The following is a 26,306-nucleotide window of genomic DNA, read 5'->3' on the forward strand; positions in this document are numbered from 1 at the left end:
GAGACATCCACGGTTCCCGCCGGATAATTCCACCTGGAAATGTCAAAACAAACCCCGATAATAAGAGAAGCGCCCAAGAAAGGCAACGTAAGTCCCCACAGTCATAGACGTCATGTATTCGGCAAAGTTATGTCTCTATGACAGCCGCCAGAAAGCGTAAGTAAGAATGAAGTAACTCCACGGAAGACGATATAGACTTCTCCCGTAACAGCCTTCCAGGAAATAAGCATGTCGAAAACCCACACCTACCTTGATCCTAGAACCCTAATCCTCGCAGAACGTGATCATGTTACCTTTCAGACCGAAAGTTACGTTCGAGGGCGCTTCCGCCGAGGAGCGTCCCGTCGACCGTGGCCTCGCACCGGAGGTTGCCAAAGCGGGACTTCCTTTTTTCCTCCCTGGAGAGTCTCCGGACAGACGAGGGCGACCTTTTCCGCCTCGTCCCACTTGATCTCCTCGCCTCTGGATATGGTCTCCGTAGACACCTCGACAGCGCCTGGAAACGCCGTCTATCAGGCTCGGAGGTCTACACTCTCCTCTACAAGGTAGCCCTTGGCTATTGCTCCGAGTATACAGTCGTTCTCAAGCACTTCAAGGGTGAAATCACCAAGCTACTTTCCATCTAGATCAATGAAATCAGACGCGGAAGAGGCAGGATGCTATTATTTGACGCACTATATCACCTTCTTAGAGAGGTGCGCCAGAACGGGAAGCTGTCCATTAGGGAATACACTCGCGCGCATGACTTGGAAACAAAGATTGTAGAGACCATTGTGTTAGACCTCAGGGACAAGATTTATTGAGTATCGATGGATTTGACGACATCCCCGCGGTGAAAAAGGAGATGGCTCCTACGGGTGATTGGGCCCTTGCCCATCAGAAAGACTGAGAAGGACTTTTTGAAAATGCAGCAAAGTTTGCGAAGGATGGGCCTGAGTCGCATTTTCGGTTTGATGTTGTTGATAGTGGTGAAGAGCTGAGATGGGGTGGGTTGGCGGCTCATGGGATATGGTAGGGTACTTGTTGCTTGTTGATTGGCGTATGTATCTTGGGCTTTTCTTTGGGCGCTAGCTACTCGTGTTTCTAGACAATCCAGAGGGTACTGGGATTGTTAGGAATTTAGTTTAAATTCGCCAGTTGACTTTCACTGTTGCCTTGTGGCTTTCGGGGTTGTGTCGTGTTCATTAAGAGGTGCATATGGATGCTTTCCTAGTGGAGAGAAATACTGACCCGTTCGGTCTCTTCAGGTGATACCCAGCTGATGTTTTCCTTAACTACCTGACACTTTGTGTTAGGCGTAGAGGGATTATTGGAGAGTGGACTTTGGCATTCCCAGATGATCGTCAGTCTACGTGCCCTTCATTGGCAAGGGAAATTGTATTATTTTTCGGCGAACAGATGGTTACACTCCGAAGGCCCACCCGGGCTGAGGTGGCATTGGTGGGCTACCATCTAGGGGGCTCAACCGCGTAAGGATGCAGGTCAAATCTGATTCTCATACGTCCTAACGGTGGGTCTCTTGCATGTATATGGGGGGCCAAGTCATCGCCCAACATCCACGCCCCTTTAGGATCGGTCCTCAAACAGCTTACTTATATTTAAAGAGGCCCTAAGCCTTCTCCTCGAGGGTTCACGCACCATAATCAAGATGAATATCTTAACTCATGTTGTATCCCACATTGCATTGCTATGCCTCCTAGCCCCGCATGCCTCCTCCTACCGCATCATCGAGTATCAAGACAAGGAATGCGACAGCACACCATTAGCCACTCATCACACAAACCACCCTAACTCTTGCGAGAAGTTCCAAACTGGCATCACACAATCAACGCGCATGGAAAAGGAGAACCCCCACGACGATCGATACGAGATTGCCCTGTATAGCTCCGATTCCTGCGATGGCGAGGTCATCCGAGTAATCCACAGATCGGAGGGATGTCTACCTGCGCACATGCTCGGGTTTACCGAAGCCAAGTCCTTCCGCCTCGTTCCAGCAACGCTGAAGGTATCCAAGCGTAGCGGTGTTGTGGCGGATGCCGATGTCAAAGACCACGGAGAACATGAAGATATCAAACCACTTATTCCTCGGGCTTACTATATTAGCGCCAAAGTCGGTGACAAGGATGAAAATGGGCTTCTTCGTAATGGGTGGTCGGCTGAGTATAGTATGTCTGCTTGCCAACAGACCGGTGGTGAAAGCAACCATTTGTCGAAGACGTTCCGTACTGGTGTAGATGACTTTGCTCGAGCTCTGAGATCTGGCTTCTCTGCCGCTAGGGATTACGTTGCTCCCTTGTTCTTGAGAGCTCAGCAGAGGGAGGGTCATGCAAGGCAAGAATCTAGTGCTGTTGTGGTAGATAGATTGGAAGAGCAGTTGCATGTTGGGAAGGAGTACGCTGATAGTGTGATGGAGTTCTGCGCTCGTAATCGGGAGTGTTTCTCTTTCGCTGCGCAGCTTTATGCGAAGGAGAACGCTGGTAAGGAAGGTTCTTCCGTCCCTTGAGTGTCCTCAGGGTAGGATGGCCTATGATCTTTCATTAATGTCGGAGGAGATTCAGTTCTTTGAAGTGAAAGCAATTTGTGACGATGAAAGACAAACAACATTGCGGAATAACTTCATTTTTATCGATCATTCAGACCCGTTTTGGCAACCCAGAAACGCCAGACAGAACTGATCCCCAGACCCCAGATCAAGCTCCACTAAGTACATTAGATGAGTAAAACATTAAAAGAGCTATAACCCAACAGCAGTAGACATAAACTAGCATAGGTATTACACATTAATGCTTCGTAAACTGACTCTCCTCCTTCAACCAGGTATCAAAGTCCTTCAAACCCGGATGAATCTTCTTGATCTCCTTGATATCCGCACCATATCCCTGGGTATAAAACCATTTAAACATGAGCCTCAGATCCTTAGCCACCATCATGATGAAATACGCCACGAGATGGAATGTCGTCGGGATGCTTTTTCCCGTTTGGGTCTTGAACTTCTTCGCCATCTGCTCGAAGGTAAGCTCGTCGCCAGCCAGGGACAGACACTGGTTCTTGAATCGGTCATGCTGCAAGAGGACCTTGGCCGCAATGATTCCAATATCACTGGTGGCAATGCACTGGAGTGGTTTTCCCTCCAGATACGCGTCCCACGCCGTAACAGACACCTTGCCGATAAAGTCCGGTGTAAGATTGTCAAAGAAGAACACAGGTCGGAGAACCGTCCAATCCATGCATCCATCCTTAGTCTTCTCGAACAAATGCTGTTCGATATTATACTTCGTGATAAAATGGGGGACATTCGTCGGGTTATCGGTCGACGCATCGCCGCCACGATCTACGGATGTTTGGACGAAGTGTTGCACGCGATTTTTGATAGCCTCATCGATCAGTGCCTTTCCTTGGCGTTCTTCGCTTTCGAGACTCTCGCCTTTGGCAAAGGGGTTCTGTTCCGTCAACGTTAGCCTCCATTTCTATTTATTTATTTTATTTTATTTTATTTTAAACGTTCATTTCCTCGTAGTGTATCCGCATTCATACCTGCAGACTGAACACCCCCCAAACCGGCAAAGATGAAGTTTTCTTGGCATTGTCGAAGATCCCCGCGGGGTTGTTCAGATCACCCTGGACGAGCTTGATCTTTTCCGACTTTTGAGCCAATTTCTGGGCCGATGGAGACTGCGCATTGCGGGTGACGGCGAGGATCTCCACATCTGCGCCTTGGGCGAGTAAGCCGTCGACGACAGCACCACCTTGTTTGCCGGTCGCACCGGTGATCAGGAGGGCGATGGTCATTTTCGTTACCACGGGAGGTAGATGCTTAATGGTTCTATGTGAATTCTGTGTCTGACCGATTCAAGCTGCTGTCCTGTTTATATGCAGGATTGTAGCATCATGAGAATCGTTAGGTCGTACTTTTCTCAACGAGAACCCTAGAATGGTGATGTCATGTTGGTCAGCAGACTCCGAGGCCGAGGCCGAAGATTAGTAAAAGCTGACTAATGGCACACTGCGTTCCTTTCTAAGGCCTAAATAAAAGTATCTACAGGACAGCCCGAAAAGGTAGCTGGAGAATCGAAAAAAAGTGAAGAATCGAAGTGAAAAACACCTTTCAATGTATCTCCCCTCGAAGCGTCAGTTCGTTTTCGCTTCACTCATTTATTTGAGCTTGGCAACACCCGCGTTGGCCGTGACGTTCTTAGGGACATTGGCAACGGGAGTGTTAGGAGGAATGGACGCCTTGTAGGTGCTGGCCTTCTTCAGAACATCGGCATCGGCGCGAGGGAACTGTGCAGACTTGCTCAACTGGCCGACCTCACAGCTCCTAGCGATCGCGGCCACGGCCAGCCCGGGTGTTGGAGACGTTATAGATGACAGTGCCGCTCTTGAGGGCAGTATCGGTGATTGGGGTGCCAACGGACTCCCACACGTTGCGCTCAAGGGGGCATCCAAGTGTTGTATCGACGTCGAAGGAATGACCACTGATGTTCTGGAAGTAGTTATTTCACGCCGTGGAAGGAGTTTCCGGAGTTGGTCTTAGTGGTTCGCATATGAGGAGCACGGCCGGAGATGTCGTGGACTCATTTACCGGTGAAGGTGTAGTAGTCCTTCTCACCGATGAGCAGGAGGGTCCTTGCATCCAGCAGATCACTAAGTGCGGCCGTCGAATTCGTTGTTCGAGATAGTGACGTGTCCGGCAGGCTGCCAGCCGCTGACGATGTGCTGACGACCGATGAGGGAGAACTAGTCACTTGGTCAGTTTTGCACATATATGCTTTTTCACGGGAATACCCTCACCTTGTTGTGATCAATCCAGATCTGGTCGCAACCAGTGAAAGTGACTGAGGGTTCAATTCCTGATAGAGTCTAGCTGGGACGCCCAGTAACGGTGCTCTAAATCGGAACTTATAGTGAAGTGGATGATCTGGATGATCACGTTCTTGTTGCCGTTGGTAATGCGGAGACCCTTTCCACGGATAACACCCTTGTTTCCAACACCGACGATACTCTTTGTTGGAGCCGACCTCGATCGCCTTACGAGCAGCGTTGTCCCACTTGCAGGGCTCAAACTTGCCATCAGCACACTTGTCCTGGATCCAAGCCTGGCCCTTCGAGGTACCACCCTCGCAAGTAGTAACCTTGGTGACGCAGCACCGGTCGTTGGTAGTATCCTCGGTGCCAGTGAAATTCCACTCACGATCAATGAGAGCACGAGGGGTGTCATCTGTCAGCCATTGTACAAGCCTAGAGGCATATGAACACCTGTACGCAAACGTAGACGATATTCGCTAGATCAAACATGTGTACACCTTCAAGCTGGAAGGGGCAGCAGGCTTGGCATTTCCACCACCGGTGGTGCCAGCAGCAAAACAGAAGGGTGTGCCTTGAACCTGAGCATGCCAAATTATCCAATGCAAGACTTCCCTCGGTACTGGCATACAGGCTCCCCTCTTCTCTCTACAATTTGCACTATATAGAAGCATAAAGCAACAAACGATTACAATACCCAACATACTAGGTGCTTTGTTCCAGTCGATGACATCCCACATATAAATTCACCGAGTATCCTCCGAAAATCTCTCCACAGTCCACGCGGACCATGGTTTTGTCGACATTCACAGCCTCAGCACTTGGCATGATCAATATGATTTTCACAGCGTCAAGTGAAACACTGTAAATCCTTTCTAGAACTAAGTTTTGTTCTCGAAAGAAACCTCTGCCAGGGCGACCCTGAACCTCATTAACCCGACCAGTCCCACATCACAAGTGAAACATGAGGCACATAGCAGATATTCTGTACGCCAATGCACGGATAACAGCCTAGCGGAGGCACATCCAATTCATATTGTATTTTCTGATCACAAATACCCTGTCTTTCAGAGCCTATTCGAAAGTTGAAACTTTTCACGTTCGTATGCTTGCCCCCAGAGCAGACCAAGCTATACTCAACATGGAGTATCTAAATCCGGAGTGTGTCTAATTATCGGTAGAGTCATTATTGGGTTATCATGGTTGCTAAAGTATATATGCTGAACTGATGGTAAGCTGATTTATATTCTCTGTGCCCATAAATATATATCATAGAGGCGAGGTTGGTTGTAACTTAGCCGACCGCGATCAACGGACTAGATATACTAGTATAGATACTTGAAAGGATTCTTTGTCAAAGTATCAAGACCTAGCATGTGTTACGACAAGAAAATGGTTGCCTTTATAGTTGTGGAATTTGAAGTGTCAAGGGTACTCCGTTTATGTTAAAATGATGGACCGTGCCATGGACGTAATGTAGGAGGGTAAACAAACAGAAGGGCAAATAGGGAACATGATTGCCAACTAGACAGCTTAAATAACTCATGCTAGTATGGTTAGTACTTACCTAGGGAAACGTACGTGGCGATCGTTTAATACTGAACCCTAGTAACTAATGAAGCTTCATTTTTTCGACCACAAGCGTGCCTCTCATTTCTTTTCTATTTCCATCTCCGCAATTTTTGTTGACTGATGCTCTTTAGTTCTAGAGCTATGATAATGAACCAAGGTAAGTAAAACTCTAGCTTCTGCAAGGTTCTCTTAGCACCGTACCCTTTCCTAACAACTATCAGCCACCCGATCGCCCGGTACCTATACACCTATACCTTACTGAAGGAGCAAGCCATACCATAGTGTAGTTCCTCAATCTATCTTTTTTGAGAGTGGTCCCGGTCCATCATGTAATGCCCAATTGCCGGAATTGGTAAGCACTGGAGCACTCCGACATGAATGAAACCCAGAATCCTCGCCCAAAATCCCCGTTAGGCGAAAGTTCACCACCGCGTGACAACGTACAATTCGGAGATCCGTGGCGGCTCCTTCCAGAGGTATATATCGTGAAAGGGTTGCTGACGAAGACTGGCCGGTTGGACCGTCTGTCTGGTATGCATCACACTTTAAACAGCCAAGGGAATGGTTATGCCTTAACTGATCGAGCTTTTTGTGGACCTGATGGCAAGCTCCAGTACTATCCGCTCGCATCGAGTTGAAGATTTTGGTACAGCTGTCAAATGTGAACGATGCAATGTGCCTATTAGACACAGTGATGCTAGGTGAAATGAAAATATGGTGGTCGGTATCAATAGCTTTGGCTGCGATGATAGAGTGAGAGGAAAAATACGATATCCATGGGAGGAAGACAAGACCTTAACGCCCACAGAAGGTGTTTTATACACTAAAACGATAATAGCGACCATAATGAAAGGAAAACAAGAGAACAAAGTCACAAAACAAAAAATCATCTCGAGGAATAGTCTATATGCAGCTCCATTCAACACTAGCATCGTGTTCCTCAAGGAACCTGCCTATTTTCATTCAGCGCGTTTCTCCAACATCGGCTCGGCTGCCTTAAGATCCATCAGATAAGCCACGCCGGAATCAATCAACCACCACGCTGCCAGCTCATGCAAGAAACGAAGAATGGGATTCTCCAGAGGCACAATGACTCGCTTTCTTTGTCCGCTGGGAGCCTTTCCTATCCACATGATCGTATCAGTGCAGAATACAACGTCGTCACCATCCTCCCAATATCGCAAGACCAGTCGTCCACTCACTTCCCCCTCGAAAAGAAGCTCTAGCACGACTCTGTTGTCTGCCCGTTCTTGAACGCGGTAGAGACCGCAAATGAGGTCGCCCTCTTTGAACTGCAGCGACTGAATATGAGACGCATGAAATGTTCTGCGATCTACAGGTGTGACATTCAACCGGATTATCCAAGCCTGAGGAAAGCGGGAGAAAGCTGTCATGTTGCGACGTAGAAAGAGAGTAAATATGTCTTCTAGCTTTCGCGTTGGGAGTAGTTTACGATCGATGCGGCGAGAAGCATGGTCATAAAATGTACGACATTCTCCACTAAATACTTTGGGGGGAAGCGATGCGATTGTAGAAACGGAATCGGGAAGAGTGTTTTGGTGGAACTCGTGGTGGAGCCGATGTCCGAGAGAACGGTGGAAGAAATAAAGGTATGTTACTGTCGCAGATGACGTGGCTAGCAGGACAGAAGATACGTAAAGCAGAGAAGGCATGTTTCCAGCAATATAAGTACAAGTGCACAGATATTCAAGCGTGTTGGGAAAGAAGGAAATTCAGGTGTTTTTAAAAGTCGAGAGCTAGATATCAAACTAGTGCCAAGAGCTCGTATCCCATCCACCAATAGTATGCGGCAGTGCATAATTCTTTCGGTCATAACGAGTGCCGAATAGATGGCCTGATGGGTCCCTTCGTATTAACTCCTACCTACATATGTTCCCTACTCAGTCATGTTGAATGAATATTCTCAAGTATCTCTCATTAACTCCTAGATTATGAATATCAACCTCATTAACCATGCCAGTAAATACTAGAAGAAACGCCGTATAGTGTAAGCCCCCTTTCCATCCGACACTCCTCATCCGTCGAGTTCCATCACACATCCCATACACCGCAAATTAACAGGAGTGGGTATCGCCAATTCCAGATTGGACTTATTCGGACGAACATGAATCACATTCCCAGCGAGTAGTTGTCTCTGTCGTGGTGATATACGCTCGATATTCCGTGGCTCACTTTTGCTCCTCTATCTCGTAGGTCTGTTTCTTTGCTTTCCGAGCCATCCATGCGCGGTATAAAAATAGAGAGATGATGCCGACGCCCACGATAAAAACGATTACAAAGACTAAGACAACACCAGGATTCCTGCTAGCCCAATTGCCTCGCTTGATGATGTGGTCCCGGGCTCGGGGAGTTAAGTCCTGGATGGCGGGCATAGTCTAGAAATCGTTAGCTCTTTCACTATCTTGGCGAGAGAGTTCGCCGTGCTTACCAAAGTGATGGGTACAAAATGTCCTTCGAAGCACAGTAGAAAAACGGTCTATATCTTGTGTTGAGACTGCCGCGAAACTAGCAACTACTGACTACGCGACGGGGAGGATAAGGGGGTAATAGAGTCGGACGCTCCAGGAGAGGAACAGGTCGGGAGCAGCGGAAGCTATGATCGGAATGACGTGCAGGAGACGAGTCTATGCAACATGATCGGACTGGGAGTTTAGGGCACGGGCTCAAAAGTCAATGGAAACCTGGATCCCACCTAGGCTGGAAGCTTCAGTGATGACTTCTTTGCTTTTCAGGGTTTCTACCTCTGGGTTACAGTTTGTGGTGCCCGTCCTGCATAGCCATTGGTGAATTGCTGTCTGGCCGATTGGAGCCTGCGGTTCTCCATGAAAGGTTATTTCCCGAATAGTAAGACTCCTTGACTTCCAAGGCTGTCTCGGAGCATATTCTGTCAAATCCCCACACCCCAATTAACCTTTAAGACTCGATCTACAACGATCATACCGGTGTTCCGCGTTCACCCCACTTGGGTGTTTTATATCCACTATGCCTGGGCATTTAAAACCCTATGCATGATGAACCGGCAAAGGATTCCAGAATTGAAGTACGGACATTGGAATTCTCACCGCAGTAAGGTATGTTTTATTAGGTAATTTCCGGCCGCATTGAACGCAGGAAGATATTAAGCTTCGAGTCCCGGCGGCCCCGCTGGCGTCACCACTTGATCAGATCCTGTGGATCGTGCTCAGTACAGTCAGGCGTCATGAGAGGGGGGTTTGCTCATGAGTGGGTGACCCATAACTCAGCCTTTTGAAGGGGCTCCTATACCCTACTAGACAGTAAATTGCTCAGGTTAGGGTACAAGGTGATGACGTCATACATATCCGGGACGATGTGAGATAATCAGTGAGTCATGGGAGTGATTCGACGAGGCATGTATGGAAGAACACTTCATACATATCTCATTCAGCTACGGAGAGAGGGTTAAAGTAATGTCCTCTGTAAGGCTGACTATCATGTACAGCGCTTCACAGGGTTTGTGATAACACCTTCCTGTTTGGGTATCCATGCAGACGACCCATTAGTCATACGTGCGGATCCTTAAGTTATTCAACCTCCTTATGTTATTCAACTCCGCGTCAAGACTGCAACATTAAGTGATCTTCCAGATCACAATGTTCGCTTCTGGCCAATTGATTCCCAGTCTCCACAAGGATAGGCCCGTTGTCTTCCAACTTCAAGTATTCATCTTGACGGGACTTCCCTCCTTAGTTGATCGAACCCCTTAGAATTAGCCCAATTGGAGGACTTGTTTCCACCTTGCATCCATTTCCTCGTATTCGGCCAATTAGTCACCAATCAGCCCCTTTCAAAATGTTAACTGCAGGGCCAAGATTGTTGGATCATACCCAAGGGGGCTCAAACACCCACTGGGGCGCACGAGTTGTGGCCTTCGGGTAGTGTTACAATCCAATCAGGGGATATCCTGCCCTGACAGAGGCTCTGCAATCCTCAAGGTTTACCATGGCTAACCTCATCAAGGGACCTCGCCGTGACATGATAATCCCGTTGTGTCTGAATTGGTTCTAGTGCGCTTCATTTTGAGCTCCTGCCAAATGCTCCGGATTCCTTTTAAGTAAAGATTATCCACACCACCCGCCGTGCAAACAATCTTTATCCATGCCTGCGGCCTCAGCGGGATAGGCCCGATCCCTAGCGCATACCAGGATGAGGGTGCAACTGACAAATACTTATTCCCAGACAGCCCCCACTAACTGGCTGACAGCCGATACTTTCTAGGATTCGGAAGCAGCATTTACCAGCCATAGCAATGGCTCGTCTACCATTACTACTTCTAACATGCTTCGCCCTTACCCTACTCTCCTGCGCCAACGCATGGACTCTTGTCTGGCGAAATGATACCGGTGCTGAAGTTGTGACAGGCAATTCACCCCGAAACTGCACACCAATCTACCACCAAAAAGGTTCAGAATTCTCGTTCGATCCAGAAGGCAAATTTTGTTTGCAGTTCTGGAAGGAAGCAACATGCATAAGGTCGGCCGGCGTAACGTGCGAGGGGTGGAAGTGGAAGCAGCTCGCGTCGCAACCTCTTTTGGCCTTTAATGTCTATGATATGCCACCCTCTTCAGTGAGTGCATATGGTGTTGGTGGGAGTGATAAGACTAGGTCCAGCATGTCTTCTACGGCGGCTACGACTTCGTCTACGATTCCTGCGGCAACGAGTGTTGACCCAACCGGAACGGCTCAGTCGGGGAACAGTAATAATTCGGGATCTTCATTATCGGGCGGTGCTATTGCTGGCATTGTTATTGGTGTTGTCGCTGGTTTTGCGATTGTGGCCGCGTCCTTCTTCTTTTGGGGTCGACGGAAGCGTAATGCTGCTTCATCGACTCCAGCCCCTGGCCTACATGAGGCAAATTTGCCCGAGGCTGCTGATGCCTCGAAGCCAGACACAAACACATCAGAAACGATGACGACTCAAGTGTCCTCAGTGCCTCCGTCTACGGGCTATACACCCTCTATGCCTAACGTCGTGGAGCTTCCGGGGGAGAAGGCTGGCGCGGAACTGAGCAACAGTCGCCAGTTGGTGGAAATGGGCAGTCGTCCATTGGTGGAGATGGATGGACAGAGTCAGGTTAAACGGCCTTGATCCTGGCATAGTAACCTCCAGGACTGCTACGAATATAACAATGGTCGATATTTTTGTCTACTAATCTTTAATCTGGGCTCATGATACCAATTTGAAAATTTCTTTGTTCTTGCAGTGGAATATCTCCTCTCCCCATTTTATTCCTTCAACCACGGCACCTCCTCAGGACGATACTTATACGCCCTAAAAACAGCATTACTCTCATACGCAAACCCCAGCTTCTCCATCTGCCTCAGCTCATTATCGCCAAGGACCCGCCGATAATCTCTCAACTCCGGTGCCACAAACTCCCACACCACCTCGCCATCTTCCGTAACCTCCAAAATCCTCCCCGTAGCCGCCTCACAAAGGACTACATTACCATTCCCCAATCTCTGCGCAGACCCCATAAACGGCGTAAACAACCCAATCCCCCCGGTACTGTTATCCCTATACTCCCACACCACCTCCTTCTTCGCGCGCGAAACAACAATTGCCCTCGAAAACGGCACTGAACTGCCCCGCCTAAACACACCATTATCAAAGATCAAGAAATGCCCCTCGCAAACCTCATATGCACAATGCTGCTGACTGACAATCGGCTGCGTAAGATGCCAAACCACCTCCCCCGTCTCCCGACTAATAACAACAACAGAAGAAGTATTCCGCATCGAAGCAACAACATTCCCCTCGCGATCAAACGAAACACTATTAATAAGCGGCCAATGCTCCCGCGGATAATGCTCATTCATGGTAAACACCGTGGGGTCAAGATGCTCGATCGCCCGCCACTCCCAAAGGAGCTTTGCGCCACCCTTCCCGTTCCCCCCTTTCTCGAAGTCTGCGGATGATGAGACGGTAGAGGTAGACCACGGCTCCACGAGGCGGATACAATCGCCGTAGATGATTCCGCCTGGCGCTTCGGAACCGGGTATCCCGCCCTGGACTTTTGAGGCCTGTTCCGGGGACAATGGTTCGAGGGTCGTGTAGAGAATTTTCCCGCCGGGGAGGTGGTGTTGGTCGTGGTGGGCTTTTGGATCGTGGTATTCGCGGAGGATGGTCCCCGACGGCGAAACTTGGAGCATTGCGCCACCGCGGTATTTGGTCCACATTGGGAAGAGGGCGGGAGCGGAGGGGTGTGCGCCGTTATAGGCTAATGTGCCGTCGGGGAGGAGGCGCGCGTGACGGCCTGCGCGGTAGGGCAGGGTCCATTTGTGGACTTCTTTGCCTGTTGGGGAGATGAGGTGGGTTGTTTGTGAGGTTAGGGGCGTGTAGAGGATGTAGCCCGGGGTGGCTTTGGGGGATTTCCCGCGGAGGCCGAGACCCCGGCGGCGGAGGGTGTGTTGGTCCATTTTGGTCTTTTTTTTTTTTAACAATGGAGTTTGGAGGTGTAGTTTTGAGGGCATATATAGTAAGATTTGTGAGGTCCGGATAGTCGACCGGCTTGCCGCGGTATGCCGCGGGTTGATAGCTTGGATCTGCGTGGTTGATATGGCGTCAGTTTGGTGATTATCGTGTTATCGGGATGCCGCGGGGTTTAGTTGTATGAGTTGTACAGTGGAAACTAGATATAACTGGGCGAGTTGGCGAGTAGGTGAGTGTGTGTGGAAAGCTTCAGTATGCTCTTTAGAGCTGACCACGATGGACCGAATCACAGATATACATACCAAGACTTCGTCGAGCATAGAGGCTTCTGAGAAGGCCTATTCATCATGGATACACACTCTCTCCATAGAGACAGGGGGGATCCAAAGGGTTACACCAGATCAACGGCAGGATAATGTTACTCATTTCTGGAATGCATGCACCTTTTGGTATGGACACGCCATATGACCATTGGTGTAACTAAAACGCAGCTGACAAAATCAGGCTGAGTGCGAACATGGCTGTAGCCACTCTTACCACAGGCGCTCTTGGTGGGCCCATGGGCCTCAGGTTTGGGGATAGTTTGATCGTCATCCTGGTCGTTAACTTGATCAGTGACCTGCTTCCAGCATGGACTGCAGCATTTGGTCTCACAGGACTGCGCATGACCACATTCTCGTAGGTACAACTCCACCATGCCGGTATGTAGTGAGCTAATCCACAGCAGGCGATACTCCTTCGGCTACTGGGGCAATCTGCTCGTCGTTGTTTTTTCAATGGTCGCAACCACCGGCTGGAACGCAATTAACTCTATCTCCGGTGCCGCAGTCCTCAATGCTCTCTCCGACGGACAATGCCCAACCTGGGTTGGGGTTATCATCATCTGCACGGTTGTCTGGATCATCTGCGTGCTAGGGATCAATTGGATCCACAAAATCGATAGCTTTATCTGGATCCCGCCGCTGATAGTCTGGTGTGTAACCGCAGGAACAGGAGCGTCGCATTTCAGCAGCAACGAACCCAAGAGCTTCACCACCAGCGAGGACAGAGCGGCTGCGATTCTGTCCTTCATGGCGGTCATCTTCTCCTTCTCCGTCTCATGGGTCAACTGCGCAGCGGACTACAATGTCCGCATGCCGATCAACACCTCCCGCGCCAAGATCTTCGGCGCAACGTACATCGGCATCCTGATCCCCTCCGTGCTAGTCCAAGCCCTAGGCGCCGCGCTGTACACCGGCACGATACATTCTCCGCAGTGGAAGGCAGCATATATCAGTTCCGGAGTAGGCGGGCTACTTAAGATGGCGCTGGAACCAGCCGGTAGGTTTGGTAAATTTCTAATGGTTCTAGCTGCACTGAGCGCGATCCCGGTAGGTACATATCTTCCTAATACCCTGCTCGATTACTAGCTAATTGACCCGGAACTGCCAGAACAACATCCCAAACAACTACTCCTTCGCTCTCCATGCGCAGAACTTCGGCCCCTGGGCCCTCCGCATCCCCCGCATCGCCCTCGTCACGTTCGGCTTCGTCCTCTCCGTAATTGTAGGCTGCTGTGCGGCCCAGTACTTCAAGGACACATTGCAGACATTCCTTAGCGTAATTGGCTACTGGACTGTCATACACATCGTCGTCGTAGCGGAGGAGCATATCGTCTTCCGACGCGGTTGGGAGGGCTACGATCTGGAAGCCTGGGGTGATCCGGCAAAGATGCAGTTTGGGTGGTCGGCCATCGGGGCGTTTGGCGCGGGCTTTGTGGGGGCTGCGCTGGGGATGAAGGTTGCGTGGTATGTTGGGTCGATCGCTGGGTTGATCGGGAATGGGGCAAATGTTGGTCATGAGTTGACGGGTGCTTTTTCGGGAATTGTCTTTTTGGGGTTGAGGTGGGTTGAGAAACGGGTTTCTGGGAAATAGCTTACTTTTGAGTTTGGCATTGAATGTTTAAATGGTTTGGGGTTGAGTTTGTATATACAATATTATCAGCGGGTGAGGCTATCCCGACAGCAATGATATATATGTTCTTGGAGCTTTATATGGAGCTCATTCTTATTAGAATCATGGTTATTTTCTTGATGCTATTTAGAGCTAGCTTATCACTAACAACTAAATGCTTACCGGCCGGAATCCCTAGCCAACATATGTCAATTATGTCAAGAAATCCCAGCTGGGTAACAGATCCCAACTCCCGTCGCCTGTCGTTTCAACCCCCAGGAACCCGGGAAAGTAGTTCACCAGGTCCTGCCCGAAGAAGGCGTCGTTCTGCTCTGTAGCCTGGCTTGGCACAACTACCGCTGGCCGGAGCCTCTGGTGCACTTTCCCAATGACGTGGCCGAGGGTGTGTGCTGCATGGCACAGAAGACCGATCGATTGCATCCATTGCACGAGACTGAGGATCAATGAGTCCAGCTCGTCTAGGTTGTGCGTTAGGACTAATTGCTCCTCGTATGCGTGCAGCAACCGACAGATAATAATCGCCGCGAAAGTGATCATATGGTAGATATGGTCGGTTAAATGGCGGGTATGGTCGTCTGCGGTGTCAATGGCTAGTCGGATGATGGAGGTGGAATGTCGGATCATCTCGGAAATAACTGACTCGCGCACCCGCGCAGTTTTGGATTTCAAGCATTGGTCGTAAAGGAGAAGGTGGGCGAAGTGGAATCCCATGAGCAGGAATTGGGCGCGTGGTTGTTCTGCCTTGGTTAGTGCATGGATGGATGTCTTAGTTAGAGGATCATTTTTACCTAGGATAAATTGCCATTCCTTCTTCCAGTCTTGTAGACTTGCTGTTGACTTCAAGAGATCCGTCGGCTCCGTCGTTGTGTGCTCGTAGATTGTCCAGTAGAGATAGATCTCGGCTACCATCCGGAGCTCGTAGTTTGTTGCATGGTCGGATCCGGCAATCGCTCGACATCTTGGAATCTGGGAAGCATCGATCATGGACTTTCTACTTGTCCCGACGCAGTATTGGAGATGCGCGAGGCAGAGATGGTTCCAGATACACCAACTGTCAAGGGTGGCTTTTGTTAGTTCAGTGTGGTTAGGGCTGTGATTGATTGCATCGAATAGCGGACTAGATTGACAATGTTGCAGGGCAAAGCCGCTCAAAAGCCAACTGTCGATACTTAGCGGAACCTGGCCCACCGTCGTAGACCACAGGGAGAGGACAATGGCCGCCTGGAAGAATTCTAACGGCTGCGGTGAGATGAGTAGAGCTGCTGAGATCAAAGATCGAGCGGATTGATAGAGTTTGGGGGCAAGATTAGTCGCCACGCTTTCTGTCGTATGGCGGACAGCGATTAAGCAGCAAGCGCAGAACAGTAACGGCGATTGGCTCACCCTCTTTAGTAAAGCCATGGGGTCACTTGCTGGATCGAATAGAACCCACCGACCATAATGTTCTAGGAAGCTTTATCTATGAGCATTGATGCTGGAAGAAGGGGGGAGCAACGTACATAGTTATGAGATCGAGTGCGAGACCGGCCGGTATGAGGCCATCTAATATTGGCTCGTGCGAGCTGGCATCTGGTGACTTTACCCCGATATCCGATGCTAGATCGCGGATGACCATAACAGGTGGAGCAGATGGGTAATCCGATTTTGACACCACGCTCGCTGCATTGTTGCAGGACAATGATATATGGCCTGAAGGGTTTGGCTGCGCGACGGACTGGCTGGTAATAGTAGACGAGTCCTCCCCAAGTCGCTCTAATAAGGTCCCAACTATCCTCTCGAGGTGTGCAACTCTACATCATATAAGTGTTATACACCTGGAAGGATCTAGCCGCGCGCATACCTTGCATGCACACTTGTATCCTCAGCAGGACGATCGTCCCGGACGAAACTCTGCTCGAACGAACATCTTTGCTGGAGGCGTTCGCAGCGAAGACATGGGCGTCCGCCAGTACCTGATTCATAACACCTTGTCTTCTGCTTTCGACAAGATGCACATGCTCGAGAAGCTCGACCTCGATCTGGAGGCATTTTATGGGCAACAATGGTTACATATGAGTTTTGGAATGGGGTGGAGTGGGCGACGCAGTGCGGAGTTCTCGCCATGATATGCGGATATGGCGTCAAATCTAATCATGCCAGATAAGATAAAAGCTCGGATTAGTGCCATTATTTATAGCCACCCTTTGTTATTTTATACACCCCTTGTCACCGTTGACCTTCATTTCCGTGATAAGTTGCATCCAGTAATTAATTATTGATAACGTAGCACCTCTCATGAATAAAATTTGGTATCAACCATGGGAATCCCCAAACTCCGACCGTAGACAAGAAATCGGCAAACAATGAAAAAGAAAATCACTCGGAGGCCACTTATTGCCTCACATTCTGATGCACCTCAACTCTTCCACTGTTGTGCCATGTAGCCAGCATAGTACCACACTTCCCACAGTAATGGTTGTAGTCCTTGAGTGATGACATGAGGTACGGGATACATCCCAGACAGAAACAGCAGCAAATAAGTGCAGCCCACCCACTACTCTCTGTTAGGCTGCTGAACGCCTTCAAAACGTGATTACACTGGGTATACGTACTGTGTTGTGTTTCCGGACTCCGCCTCGGTCCTTGTCATCTCGCGCACTCCGCAGATTGGGCAGTCGACTGGAGTAGGGCCACGTTGTAAAGCGTGCAGTGGAGTTGCGGCGTTGTATCCGCTTGGATGACCGCCCATCGGCTGCACATATTGCTGTTGGGGCACCATCTGGCTGGGATCTTTGACAGGAGAGTGGACGTGTGCATCAGGAGGCGCGACTGGCTGGGGTGGGAAATATTGGGGCTGTTGTTCGTAAACAGGAACGGGGGCTACCATGGTCAGTGTCAGTGATGAAGGGCGCATATCTGAGAGGAGAGGCCTGAAGGTGCAAACATACTGGAAGGAACTTTCTCCATGATGACGACTAGGCGAATTAGCTTCTTTCCTTTGGTATAGAGTCTCTTAGAGATCAGTGACGATAAGAGGACTAGACAAGGAGAGAATTTTGCAAGTCCATTCACTTCTCGTGCACTTCTCGTCTACTTATATCAAAATCTTACGTCAAAAATCTCTCTATCCTTCAAATACACCCTGGTCATAGCCGCAAACCCTACCCATGGACACGGTTTCTAGGTATCCAATTACAGCATTTTTCGGTGCAGGCCATTCTCCTTCCATGGACGCCTGTTCGTGTCGGGGCCATTCAGAGCTAAGATTAAGCCCCACTGATATTCATTAGAGTGAACTGTCAGAGATTAGCACGGGATTTTACGAGGCTCAAGCAGGCTATGCCTTGTGGGTGTGGGCAATTAGCCTAGTGAGCTTTTCGGTTGAGGCTGTGCGGAGCAGCCATTATCTATTTCTATTTGCCCTTTTGCGTTCTGTCGGGCAGAGTACGAAGGCCAAGCACACGAATCCTTACTTTTCGGAGCAGATGGTCAGCACGTAAATGCCATTGGTGAGATTCTGTTTGCTCCTTGCCTTAAGACTTTCTGTATGTGCTGGCTCTATCACGAGTTTCTTGAAAAAGAGAGGGGACAATTTAGCTGCAAAAGTTACGAGGGTCCGTACCCCTTTCTTTTTGCCCTCCGTGCACTATGCTATTAGGGTGGGTCTCATTCTGATCTTCATGATTTCTGACTCATCACTCTCCAATATCTTGGTCTAGAATGGCTGTGAACGGGCTCGGAGTTGCATAGTATTCTCGCCATATTGGTCAGATGAAGTGCTCTGTGGCTGAAACACAGCTTCAAAGGAGAGTTAATCGACTTGTCAGCATCTTTTATTGAGGCAACCCGTTTTCGCGAGAGCCCTGGGTCAGTTTCCCTCCTCCGTGCTCTTTCAAATCTCTCATAAGCTTGCGGATGGGGCTTGGCAAGCATCCAGCCGATCAAGCCTACCCCTATCTCTAGCTTCCTTTCAATATTTCCGATAGAGGCTTTCTAGACGTCGATGATGGTATGGTATCGCCCCTATCCCTTCTTTTGGGGGATTTCTGCCAACGAGATCTGGGTTCTAAATATGCCTTGGTTGGACCGTAACGTCAAATGGAATTGGCATGCGAGGTGTTAAGACATGATATATAAAATCCACAACAGGGATGTCCCGGGAAACACCCACGCCCAGACAACACGTCGTAAAGGAGCAAAGTCAGTCGCTTGCCTTCTAGAATGGCCGTTGGTGATTAGCGCATGCATTCTATATATCTGCTAGACATCTGCTATAGACCACTCACAAATTAGCGTTCTGCAAACGCTGCAACCTAGACCTTTGTAGGGCCGCAAGTAATACTCCGTAGGCAGCAGGGATGAACAAATGATCCACACTTTACACCTCGACAAGCATAGCAAAACCGAATCTTAGCCTCGTACGGCGCACCGTTTACTCCAACCCCCACCTTCAAGTAGTGGAGGTGGTGTTCAATAGCATAGGGGTTATCGGGGGTAGACCCGCCCGAACCTAGTGACAGCTTCTTCTAAAGGGATATCAGTTAGTCCATAAACTATAAGCCGGACAACATGTGGGACTTGGACAGAAAAGGGCAGACAGAAGCAGTCTTTCCAAGAGGATTGCACTCGACCGATGATCGACTCCCTGGGCTATTTTTGGATTGTTTGGATTATGTCTCCATGTTACAAAACGTGTTCTATCCTACTTTATACACTGTATCGCGATTGGCCGGCAGCATGACAGGCATATCTGCTGTTGCCTATCTGTCTAGCAAGCCATTCACTATTGGATAACTTATTCTGCAGCATATACCATGATTATTAAGCCTCCATGAACAACAACAGCCCACCACACCATATCTGTAATACCTACTCTTGTCCTATCGGGTACAAACAATGATGTTCCAAGTAGATATCTAGATATCATAACTGTGCTGTTATGAATTATTTATTGTTACACAAGATCGGAACAGCTTCGTACAAACCAGGGTGAAAACCAACGTATATCTAGATTGCAGTGATCCACTACATAACATCTAGGCCCTGTCTCTCATTGACCGGCGCATTATTGCCTCATATCCTTGTAGCTTTTACCTTCTTAATGAGTGGCACATTCTGTGGCTCTTGATCGTGTTCACAATGTTTCCATCAAGAGAATACAGCCTCGCACAGCAAAGATGTCGAAGTAAATGTTTTTCATCTCTATTTTTAGCTAAGGACCAGATCTCTGAGCTGTTGGCATGCAAGACGCCCCCTGTTCCCCCTAGAACTATGCCCATGTTACCCCATAGCTCATTAGAGGTATTTTCTCTGGCTCTCTACTCCGTAGCTCTCTTGATATGGATGCTGTTGAGGTAATTAATATCGTTGGCATGGTTGGAATGTTACGCATCGGAGAGGAGGAGGATGATCAATATTGCCGCCTCCCATAGTAGTAGAGCCAGTAAGGTGTGTGTACTTGAATATCGAAAACGGGGAATGAGTGGGTGCTCTAAGGCAGGGAGACCTCAGCCTGAGGCAGTTTGCGTGGTTGCCGCTTTTGGGACCTCACATGACCGTCTTTGTGTTTCTCAACAAACACCGCTCACTTTTCTTCTCATTCCATCCTCTTCTCATCCCCAGCCTCTAGGCAAAAGGCATGCCACGGTCTGGTCGTCGTAATGTTATATTGCCTCTTGGGTACGCGACCCATCTCCACCATTCTCAACCACCATCGGAACGTGGATCTGGCGACAGAAGCTAACATCCTTCCCAATAGCACTCTCCCAAACGAGAGAAACCAGGCTCTTCATGCTACAACCAAGGCAAAACACTGCCTCAACACGAGATACCAGGGCCCCCGTCGCTAGTCAAACGCGTCGGCTAGATGTTGAACACGCTTTAGCGAAGCTTACTCGTATTGAAAAGCCCTTGGTAAATATTGTTACCATGTGGTGCACAATCGATTCTCTGAACACTGAATGACTGACTCGGTGTATGTAGATGAGCCTCCCGGCCCACGAGGGTTACTAAAACCTCGCGGGACTGCGCTCCGGCGCATCCCCATCCGCTAGGCCACATGACGATGCCTCGGTTTTCGACATAGACACGCCGGGTGCGGATGGGTGTGCTCCACCTGCGGAGCCCATCCGCATCCAGAATTACAGCAAGTTGAACCAAGGGGCGCTCCGGCGCTCCGTCGTAACTTGACAGACCCAACAATGAATTCACATTTTGGTATCAGTCAGGTGTTTGTCATGTCCTGCCCTGGGTTGGGTCGTTATATTATGTGGTCTGGTTCCCCAAGCTCAAGGTATTTCTATCGTCAGTGGAGATTACATTCTGGCTCATTGATAGGTCTGGTACGAAAGACAGAAGCAGAAGGCATTTCGGCTTCAACGTGAATACCAGATAGCAACTTTGGCTCCAAATAACTCGACGTTGGTGGCGGATCGGTTCGTTGGTACCTAAGACTGATGGTGGCCTTTTGTACAGACAGTTGTTCTCTGACCAAATGATGTATCCCATAGCTGACTCTATATCTTCGACTTGCCCTTTGGCGGAGAGACATGGATCAACAGTATGAGTGGCCAACCTCTCAATGCCTGGGGGAACAACACAACATTTGTGCATTAAACAGGCAACGGTTGGATTGGCATATCATAGGTTGGCTCTTCACGTCTATCAGACCAGAAAGTTGACGCAAGATCGAAACAGCAAAGCGGGTGGGTGCGCTCGTTGATGTGTCTTTTTTTCCCCTCATGTAATTAAACTCTAGACAGCGAACAATCTCAACACTGGTTCAAAGTTGGGTTAGCTCAATAATAGATTACGAAATCATGCCTCCCCCAAGCCAACGTACCCTCTTATCCTAGAATTTTATTTTGACCAAATACAATCTCTTGTCGCCTCACCTGAGACCAATTTGACAGGTCTGGGGCGTTGCATGGCGAAATACATGCATATGGCCAGTCAATATGCTCGATCGCCAGGATAGTCACTCGCCCCATTGTCTAGCCCCTGTCTTCTTTCTTTGCAGGAACGGCTGTGACATACTCTCTACTCAAGTTTGCTAGCAAGGTCTGCTTTCACGAGGCAATAATTAACCGCAGTGAGCCTTTAGTGAACTTTCGCTAGATGCAGACTTTCTGTGCTATAAAGCCTTCAAATCAGTACAGCTAGAACTTGAAGATATTGGGCCCGATTATGACAGTGAGAGTCCTCATGTTTCAGGACACTTTAGGCCCCGAATCTCGAGAATACTGCTGAAGATTCGAACCGTCATAAAGCAGCCGACGTATAAGGTGAAGGTGCTTCTGGCACGCAAATACATACTAGAGTATAAAAGAGCGGAGCGATATGTACAAACCTAAACTCAATTCAGGTCTAACGCAGGGGCGATAATACAGGTAGGAAATCAAAATAACTATATACAATATCACCCAAACCCAAGTCCACTACCCCCAGTCTCATTTCAGTTTCGAAGCAACACTCACATCCGGCCGAACAAGGTACAGAAACTTAAAAAAATGCAAAAATGCAAGCCCCGAGTAGGTAACGGGGACATAATAAGCGCCGCGCCGAATCCACCACATAGCCACACCGGCAGCCCAATCCGCGGACACAATCGCCTTCCCCATTGACGAGTCAAAAGCTGCCGGTACAATATGCCGATAAATTACACGAGGATCCTCATACAACGCACGAGCATAGGGCATAAATGCCCTCTTGGAGGCCGAGTACCGCTGCATCTCGGGAATACCCCAAGCTGGATGAATCTCGATCTCGCTGCCGACATACCATATCTCGGGGACAGTCTTCCTCGGCCCACCCTTACCCAGGCCCTTCTGCTCCAGGAATAGCTCGATGAGGCGAATGGTCGAATTGCAGTTGGCATTCATAGCATCCAGGCCTTTCGTGCCGTGCGTCAGGATCAGAATATCAGCGTTTTCGAAGATAGGGCCGACGCGCGAGAAGTCGTGATGCGTCCAGTCTTTCCCGAACCGCAGCTTCTGGATATCTTTCACGCCTTCTGATAAGAGTTGCCCCTGGATCGCGCGTCCGAAAGCGCCTGATCCGCCGGTGATGACGACCTTTTTGTTTCGGACGGAGTAGGCCGTGCCCATGACCCAGTCGAAAAGCTTGACCATCGAGCCCATGTACCGATCGGGGTAGACGTGGTGCAGGGCGTGGAATTCGGGGCCGACGAAAAGCCAGCTGCGGTCTTTGGGGACTGTGTCGAAGGTGATGTGGTTTGAGTCGCGGCCGCTCATACCGATGACCACCGTGGTCCTTATGAACTCGAAGGCGGACACGGCCACCAATGGCATGGTGTCGGGGTTGCCATTGGTATCTGTGATTAGGCTTCTAGCGAGGAACCAGCCGACAATGCTTCCGAGGATTTTACTGAACATCTCCAGCGGCAGGGAGATCCAGGCGTTTTGGCGGAGGTATCGATCATTGAACTTTAGCGAGCGATTGTAGTAAAGGTGGTGGAATTGGTGACACCATGATAGCCATCGGAGGAAACGCCATTGTGACTTTGACCATTGGTGCAGGAGATAATGTGCTGTGTCGAAGAATACCGAGCCGGTTATATACAGGTAGAAAAAAGATGCAGCAAATGAAAGCGGAATCATGGTGGACTGAAAATAGAAGTTTGCTTGACCCGTTTCACTTTTCGATCCATTGCGGACAGTTCATATAAATAAGGCCCTGTGTAGGAACGGGGCGCACTTGAGAACTTAAGAACGGTTTCAGGGACTTCTAAGACAGCTGCATCGCCACGAGGCATGCTCAATCCCCAGTAATTGAGCCACTGCTCTGAGACATCGCTCCTTGGCCTTCGTGACGTGATCCACTAGTGGATGGTTTTGTGGTTGGTTCATCTCGGCCGCAGGATCGAGTCGTAAGTCAGGATCTACTCAGGGTTGATGGAGTCATGATGCTTCGTACGATGCCTTGTCGCCTGATACTATATTGTGCTAGACTATCTTTAACTGCGCTCGAGCCAAAGTGCTTAAATACGTAAACATCACTTTGACATGTAACGCATTCAAAATACTTTATCCCGGACACTAGAACCAGGTAGGAACTATGCCAAGGGCAAGTAGGGTTCTAACAACCCATTACCCTACACTGATTGGGGGTCTAGAAACAGTAAATGGAGCGTCGTTCATGCTCACTTTGACGGTGCTAGACCACCTTCTCCTATGCGAGGTTCTATCTATCACCCTCCATAGTGTTATGAAGGCGGGGAGCGATAGATAATATGTTCCCTTCCTACGAGAATAGGATTCTTTGTTACAAAGTAGACTACGAAGCACCCTGATTGTCTATTAAAATTCCTTAACCTTAATTTTCTCTACCAGAAGGGCCAATAATTTCCCAATGATACAACCAGCACCCAGGGCTCTGCAGAAGGGGTTCCACTCATTTTACATGCTAATTTAGGCTAGTGCCGTAATACACTTCCAGATTTTTTTTTTTTTTTTTTTTGGACATAGATGTAGCTAATCTCGCCACGTTTGAGGCTTCCGTCCAGTTTTTTGAGGAAGCCAACTCCGAATGATCATCAATCAACAGCTACCATTCTCCGAAATAATAACGAAAGCCCAATATACGCGGGCCCAGCAAGCCATCAATCGTGTTTTCTGCCTGTTACGGATAAAGTTTCGTTCTGGGTTCGTGGCTTGTCACTATACTTTACTACTTAGGTGGATTCGACCCCAAGTCTTAGTCGGTTTCATGTTAGAAGGGCAAATGGTTGCGGTGTACACTATTTTTGAGAATGTTTCGGTTCTCCCGTCTCCCCGTTGAGCGGAATCCGCCTTACTCCACCCTCCATCTTCAATAGTTAATGCCGCTGCTTTGGTATTGAGGCTGGCTGATCTCTAACACGGTTGCCTATCAATAACCGAGCGTTTGTGGCCAAAGTGGGAGATGGTAGCCAAAGAAGGTGGTGCCTAGGAAGCAAAACAAAGACAACTAAAATCTCGCCAGGGACAGGCTTTTACAAATCTCGGCAAAATCTAACCTAGAAAACCCTGTGTTAGACAAAGTGAGAGGCTATTGAACCCCAAAGAGGGATGGTGTGCTCCACACAACGCTTAAATGTGGAGCCAAGTTTAAAAGAAGTCTTTTTAACGGAAACTGCGTGACCTATCGGAGGACTAACCCTTTTGTTCAGCCCTAAGCATCTCGGGGCAGTGCATACGAATACGATCGCGATTGGACAATTGCTGCCTATTCACGAGGAAAGGATTCTAGATAGGGGGGTGGCTGTGGCCTGGCAGGTAGATGTGCTGGTGAGCCGTGTCAACTGGGTACTCTGTAAGGCCGCTGACAAAGGGAAACAATGAGAAAGGGCATGTGGATTAATGTTACGTGGCGCCCTAAAAGCTCGGCGGGTGGGATCGAAGGATCTATAATACGAACTTGTATAGGGCCATCAATTGGAATGGAAACTAAGTATGGCTCCGGTTCACTGAGGACAGAAAACCAGGATTAATCGCTGGTTAGGTTGACAACAGATAATAGCATTATTTGAATGTACTACCCTGTATATATTGCGGAAATATCTCTGAAATATGAAAACGATAAATTTCAGCTGCCTAAGTGCTTAGCTAGAGCGATATAGGGGGTAGGTGAGGGCCATTATATAGCCAAGCCCATACAAAGGTCCTCAAGTCTTACAGGTCCCCCTTTCACTGAGCAACATGAAAAAGACTGAAAGATCTTGTGAACTACAAATATATTCAACAGATATTGCCAGATAGTGTGGTGGGTAGGAATGTTGTGTGAATGTTTTTTCTCCTCGCCGTAGATTTTATAGCGATGTTTATTTACGGCGTTCCAACGACAGATAGCGACGTTATTATTGAATACGCCCATGAAATTATCTAGTATCGCAGGCGCCTAACATATGCCTGGCGAATTGACCACCTGCCGAAGTATGCGGATTGTTGAATACTATGCTAATCAGGCAACATATAAAAGTGCCCATGATTCCCACCTAGATAGGGTTTCCTGTGAGTTCCCAGGACCATCAATCTGATTAGTTTCTGATCGTATCACACAATTTGATTACGATACCTTCCACAGACATAAAACTTAGATTAGATGAGATATTCTAAGCTTGTCTACCTACAGCGGTGACAAATGATACAAGTACCAGCCACTACCCATTATTATACACGACAGGTAAGTTGAATAGTGGCTGTGGATACTACCTACGCTGTTAGTCCAGAGCTTAGCATTTACGCGGAGGTTGACTCATTTGAGCATGTATTTGTGTTTATGGGATCAAACTTTCTAACACATTTCATCATTCTGTGCTGTTATGTACTCGACATATGTCGGAAAGTCTCAGGTATGGTTTTGATATATATCGCCTGATGGTGTATAATGACAGTAGGACTGACCTCGCGGTACGTATATAAGCTTCGACTGGATACCCCTTTGGACTAATCAGCTCTTTTGTAATGCTCTCGTCTATCTTTGGGCGACGGAACGTTTGTGTATTGGAGCAGGACCTGACCAATACATA

The 26,306-nt window shown here is 48.7% G+C and overlaps 11 protein-coding genes across 11 annotated transcripts; 4 read left to right on the plus strand and 7 right to left on the minus strand.

Annotated features, from left to right (window-relative positions):
• The first annotated feature begins 1,425 nt into the window (after positions 1-1,425).
• Positions 1,426-2,643, plus strand: BDW43DRAFT_25742 (uncharacterized protein). The gene has a single exon (XM_032039890.1). It carries the CDS (start codon positions 1,649-1,651, stop codon positions 2,501-2,503), a length of 855 nt encoding a protein of 284 aa, XP_031902573.1. The 5' UTR covers positions 1,426-1,648; the 3' UTR covers positions 2,504-2,643.
• Positions 2,642-3,998, minus strand: BDW43DRAFT_25739 (NmrA-like family protein). The gene is made up of 2 exons (XM_032039888.1): positions 3,535-3,998; positions 2,642-3,440 (listed from the first exon to the last, which is right to left on the minus strand). The coding sequence occupies exons 1-2, from the start codon at positions 3,787-3,789 to the stop codon at positions 2,781-2,783; spliced, it is 915 nt and encodes a 304-aa protein (XP_031902574.1). The 5' UTR covers positions 3,790-3,998; the 3' UTR covers positions 2,642-2,780.
• A 154-nt stretch (positions 3,999-4,152) lies between these two features.
• BDW43DRAFT_318140 (pectin lyase fold/virulence factor) lies at positions 4,153-6,045 on the minus strand (the record flags this gene model as incomplete). Its single annotated transcript, XM_032048653.1, has 8 exons — positions 5,542-6,045; positions 5,302-5,384; positions 5,050-5,256; positions 4,882-5,018; positions 4,792-4,850; positions 4,646-4,737; positions 4,358-4,475; positions 4,153-4,299 (listed from the first exon to the last, which is right to left on the minus strand). The coding sequence occupies exons 1-8, from the start codon at positions 5,629-5,631 to the stop codon at positions 4,153-4,155; spliced, it is 933 nt and encodes a 310-aa protein (XP_031902575.1). The 5' UTR covers positions 5,632-6,045.
• Positions 6,046-7,169: 1,124 nt separating this feature from the next.
• BDW43DRAFT_25769 (uncharacterized protein) lies at positions 7,170-8,088 on the minus strand. The gene has a single exon (XM_032039909.1). The coding sequence runs from the start codon at positions 8,046-8,048 to the stop codon at positions 7,335-7,337; it is 714 nt and encodes a 237-aa protein (XP_031902576.1). The 5' UTR covers positions 8,049-8,088; the 3' UTR covers positions 7,170-7,334.
• Positions 8,089-10,332: 2,244 nt separating this feature from the next.
• On the plus strand, positions 10,333-11,610 carry BDW43DRAFT_269508 (EGFR-like transmembrane domain-containing protein). The gene has a single exon (XM_032041240.1). It carries the CDS (start codon positions 10,664-10,666, stop codon positions 11,501-11,503), a length of 840 nt encoding a protein of 279 aa, XP_031902577.1. The 5' UTR covers positions 10,333-10,663; the 3' UTR covers positions 11,504-11,610.
• Positions 11,611-11,638: 28 nt separating this feature from the next.
• Positions 11,639-12,853, minus strand: BDW43DRAFT_269509 (uncharacterized protein; the record flags this gene model as incomplete). Its single annotated transcript, XM_032041241.1, has 1 exon — positions 11,639-12,853. The coding sequence occupies exon 1, from the start codon at positions 12,832-12,834 to the stop codon at positions 11,641-11,643; it is 1,194 nt and encodes a 397-aa protein (XP_031902578.1). The 5' UTR covers positions 12,835-12,853.
• BDW43DRAFT_269511 (purine-cytosine permease family protein) lies at positions 12,846-14,894 on the plus strand. The gene is made up of 5 exons (XM_032041242.1): positions 12,846-13,076; positions 13,140-13,296; positions 13,352-13,525; positions 13,575-14,217; positions 14,279-14,894. Exons 1-5 carry the CDS (start codon positions 13,028-13,030, stop codon positions 14,759-14,761), a joined length of 1,506 nt encoding a protein of 501 aa, XP_031902579.1. The 5' UTR covers positions 12,846-13,027; the 3' UTR covers positions 14,762-14,894.
• A 27-nt stretch (positions 14,895-14,921) lies between these two features.
• BDW43DRAFT_318142 (uncharacterized protein) lies at positions 14,922-16,828 on the minus strand (the record flags this gene model as incomplete). The annotated part of the gene is made up of 4 exons (XM_032048654.1): positions 14,922-15,537; positions 15,589-16,253; positions 16,300-16,590; positions 16,641-16,828. 4 exons carry the CDS (start codon positions 16,826-16,828, stop codon positions 14,993-14,995), a joined length of 1,689 nt encoding a protein of 562 aa, XP_031902580.1. The 3' UTR covers positions 14,922-14,992.
• Positions 16,829-16,951: 123 nt separating this feature from the next.
• Positions 16,952-17,816, minus strand: BDW43DRAFT_269513 (LITAF-like zinc ribbon domain-containing protein). Its single transcript, XM_032041243.1, has 3 exons — positions 17,728-17,816; positions 17,392-17,659; positions 16,952-17,333 (listed from the first exon to the last, which is right to left on the minus strand). Exons 1-3 carry the CDS (start codon positions 17,744-17,746, stop codon positions 17,171-17,173), a joined length of 450 nt encoding a protein of 149 aa, XP_031902581.1. The 5' UTR covers positions 17,747-17,816; the 3' UTR covers positions 16,952-17,170.
• A 2,576-nt stretch (positions 17,817-20,392) lies between these two features.
• On the plus strand, positions 20,393-20,917 carry BDW43DRAFT_25793 (uncharacterized protein). Its single transcript, XM_032039922.1, has 3 exons — positions 20,393-20,458; positions 20,538-20,692; positions 20,762-20,917. Exons 1-3 carry the CDS (start codon positions 20,440-20,442, stop codon positions 20,789-20,791), a joined length of 204 nt encoding a protein of 67 aa, XP_031902582.1. The 5' UTR covers positions 20,393-20,439; the 3' UTR covers positions 20,792-20,917.
• Positions 20,918-22,119: 1,202 nt separating this feature from the next.
• Positions 22,120-23,482, minus strand: BDW43DRAFT_25799 (uncharacterized protein). The gene has a single exon (XM_032039929.1). The coding sequence runs from the start codon at positions 23,395-23,397 to the stop codon at positions 22,228-22,230; it is 1,170 nt and encodes a 389-aa protein (XP_031902583.1). The 5' UTR covers positions 23,398-23,482; the 3' UTR covers positions 22,120-22,227.
• Between the last annotated feature and the right edge of the window lie 2,824 nt (positions 23,483-26,306).

This window comes from Aspergillus alliaceus, assembly GCF_009176365.1.
Source record: "Aspergillus alliaceus strain CBS 536.65 unplaced genomic scaffold BDW43scaffold_11, whole genome shotgun sequence".
NCBI lineage: Eukaryota > Fungi > Ascomycota > Eurotiomycetes > Eurotiales > Aspergillaceae > Aspergillus > Aspergillus alliaceus.

Bases quoted from the DNA above. Each gene is read 5' to 3' on its own strand.
- BDW43DRAFT_25742 (XM_032039890.1), top strand. From the start codon at position 1,649: ATGAATATCTTAACTCATGTTGTATCCCACATTGCATTGCTATGCCTC.
- BDW43DRAFT_25799 (XM_032039929.1), bottom strand. From the start codon at position 23,397: ATGATTCCGCTTTCATTTGCTGCATCTTTTTTCTACCTGTATATAACC.
- BDW43DRAFT_25793 (XM_032039922.1), top strand. The intron at 20,693-20,761 runs GTAAATATTGTT...CGGTGTATGTAG, and splicing joins CTCGTATTGAAAAGCCCTTG to ATGAGCCTCCCGGCCCACGA.
- BDW43DRAFT_25739 (XM_032039888.1), bottom strand. From the start codon at position 3,789: ATGACCATCGCCCTCCTGATCACCGGTGCGACCGGCAAACAAGGTGGT. The intron at 3,441-3,534 runs GTATGAATGCGG...TTGACGGAACAG, and splicing joins GGGGGGTGTTCAGTCTGCAG to AACCCCTTTGCCAAAGGCGA.
- BDW43DRAFT_25769 (XM_032039909.1), bottom strand. From the start codon at position 8,048: ATGCCTTCTCTGCTTTACGTATCTTCTGTCCTGCTAGCCACGTCATCT.
- BDW43DRAFT_269513 (XM_032041243.1), bottom strand. The intron at 17,334-17,391 runs GTACGTATACCC...AACAGAGAGTAG, and splicing joins GAGTCCGGAAACACAACACA to TGGGTGGGCTGCACTTATTT.
- BDW43DRAFT_269511 (XM_032041242.1), top strand. From the start codon at position 13,028: ATGAGTTGTACAGTGGAAACTAGATATAACTGGGCGAGTTGGCGAGTA. The intron at 13,077-13,139 runs GTGAGTGTGTGT...ACCGAATCACAG, and splicing joins CTGGGCGAGTTGGCGAGTAG to ATATACATACCAAGACTTCG. The intron at 14,218-14,278 runs GTAGGTACATAT...CGGAACTGCCAG, and splicing joins CTGCACTGAGCGCGATCCCG to AACAACATCCCAAACAACTA.
- BDW43DRAFT_269508 (XM_032041240.1), top strand. From the start codon at position 10,664: ATGGCTCGTCTACCATTACTACTTCTAACATGCTTCGCCCTTACCCTA.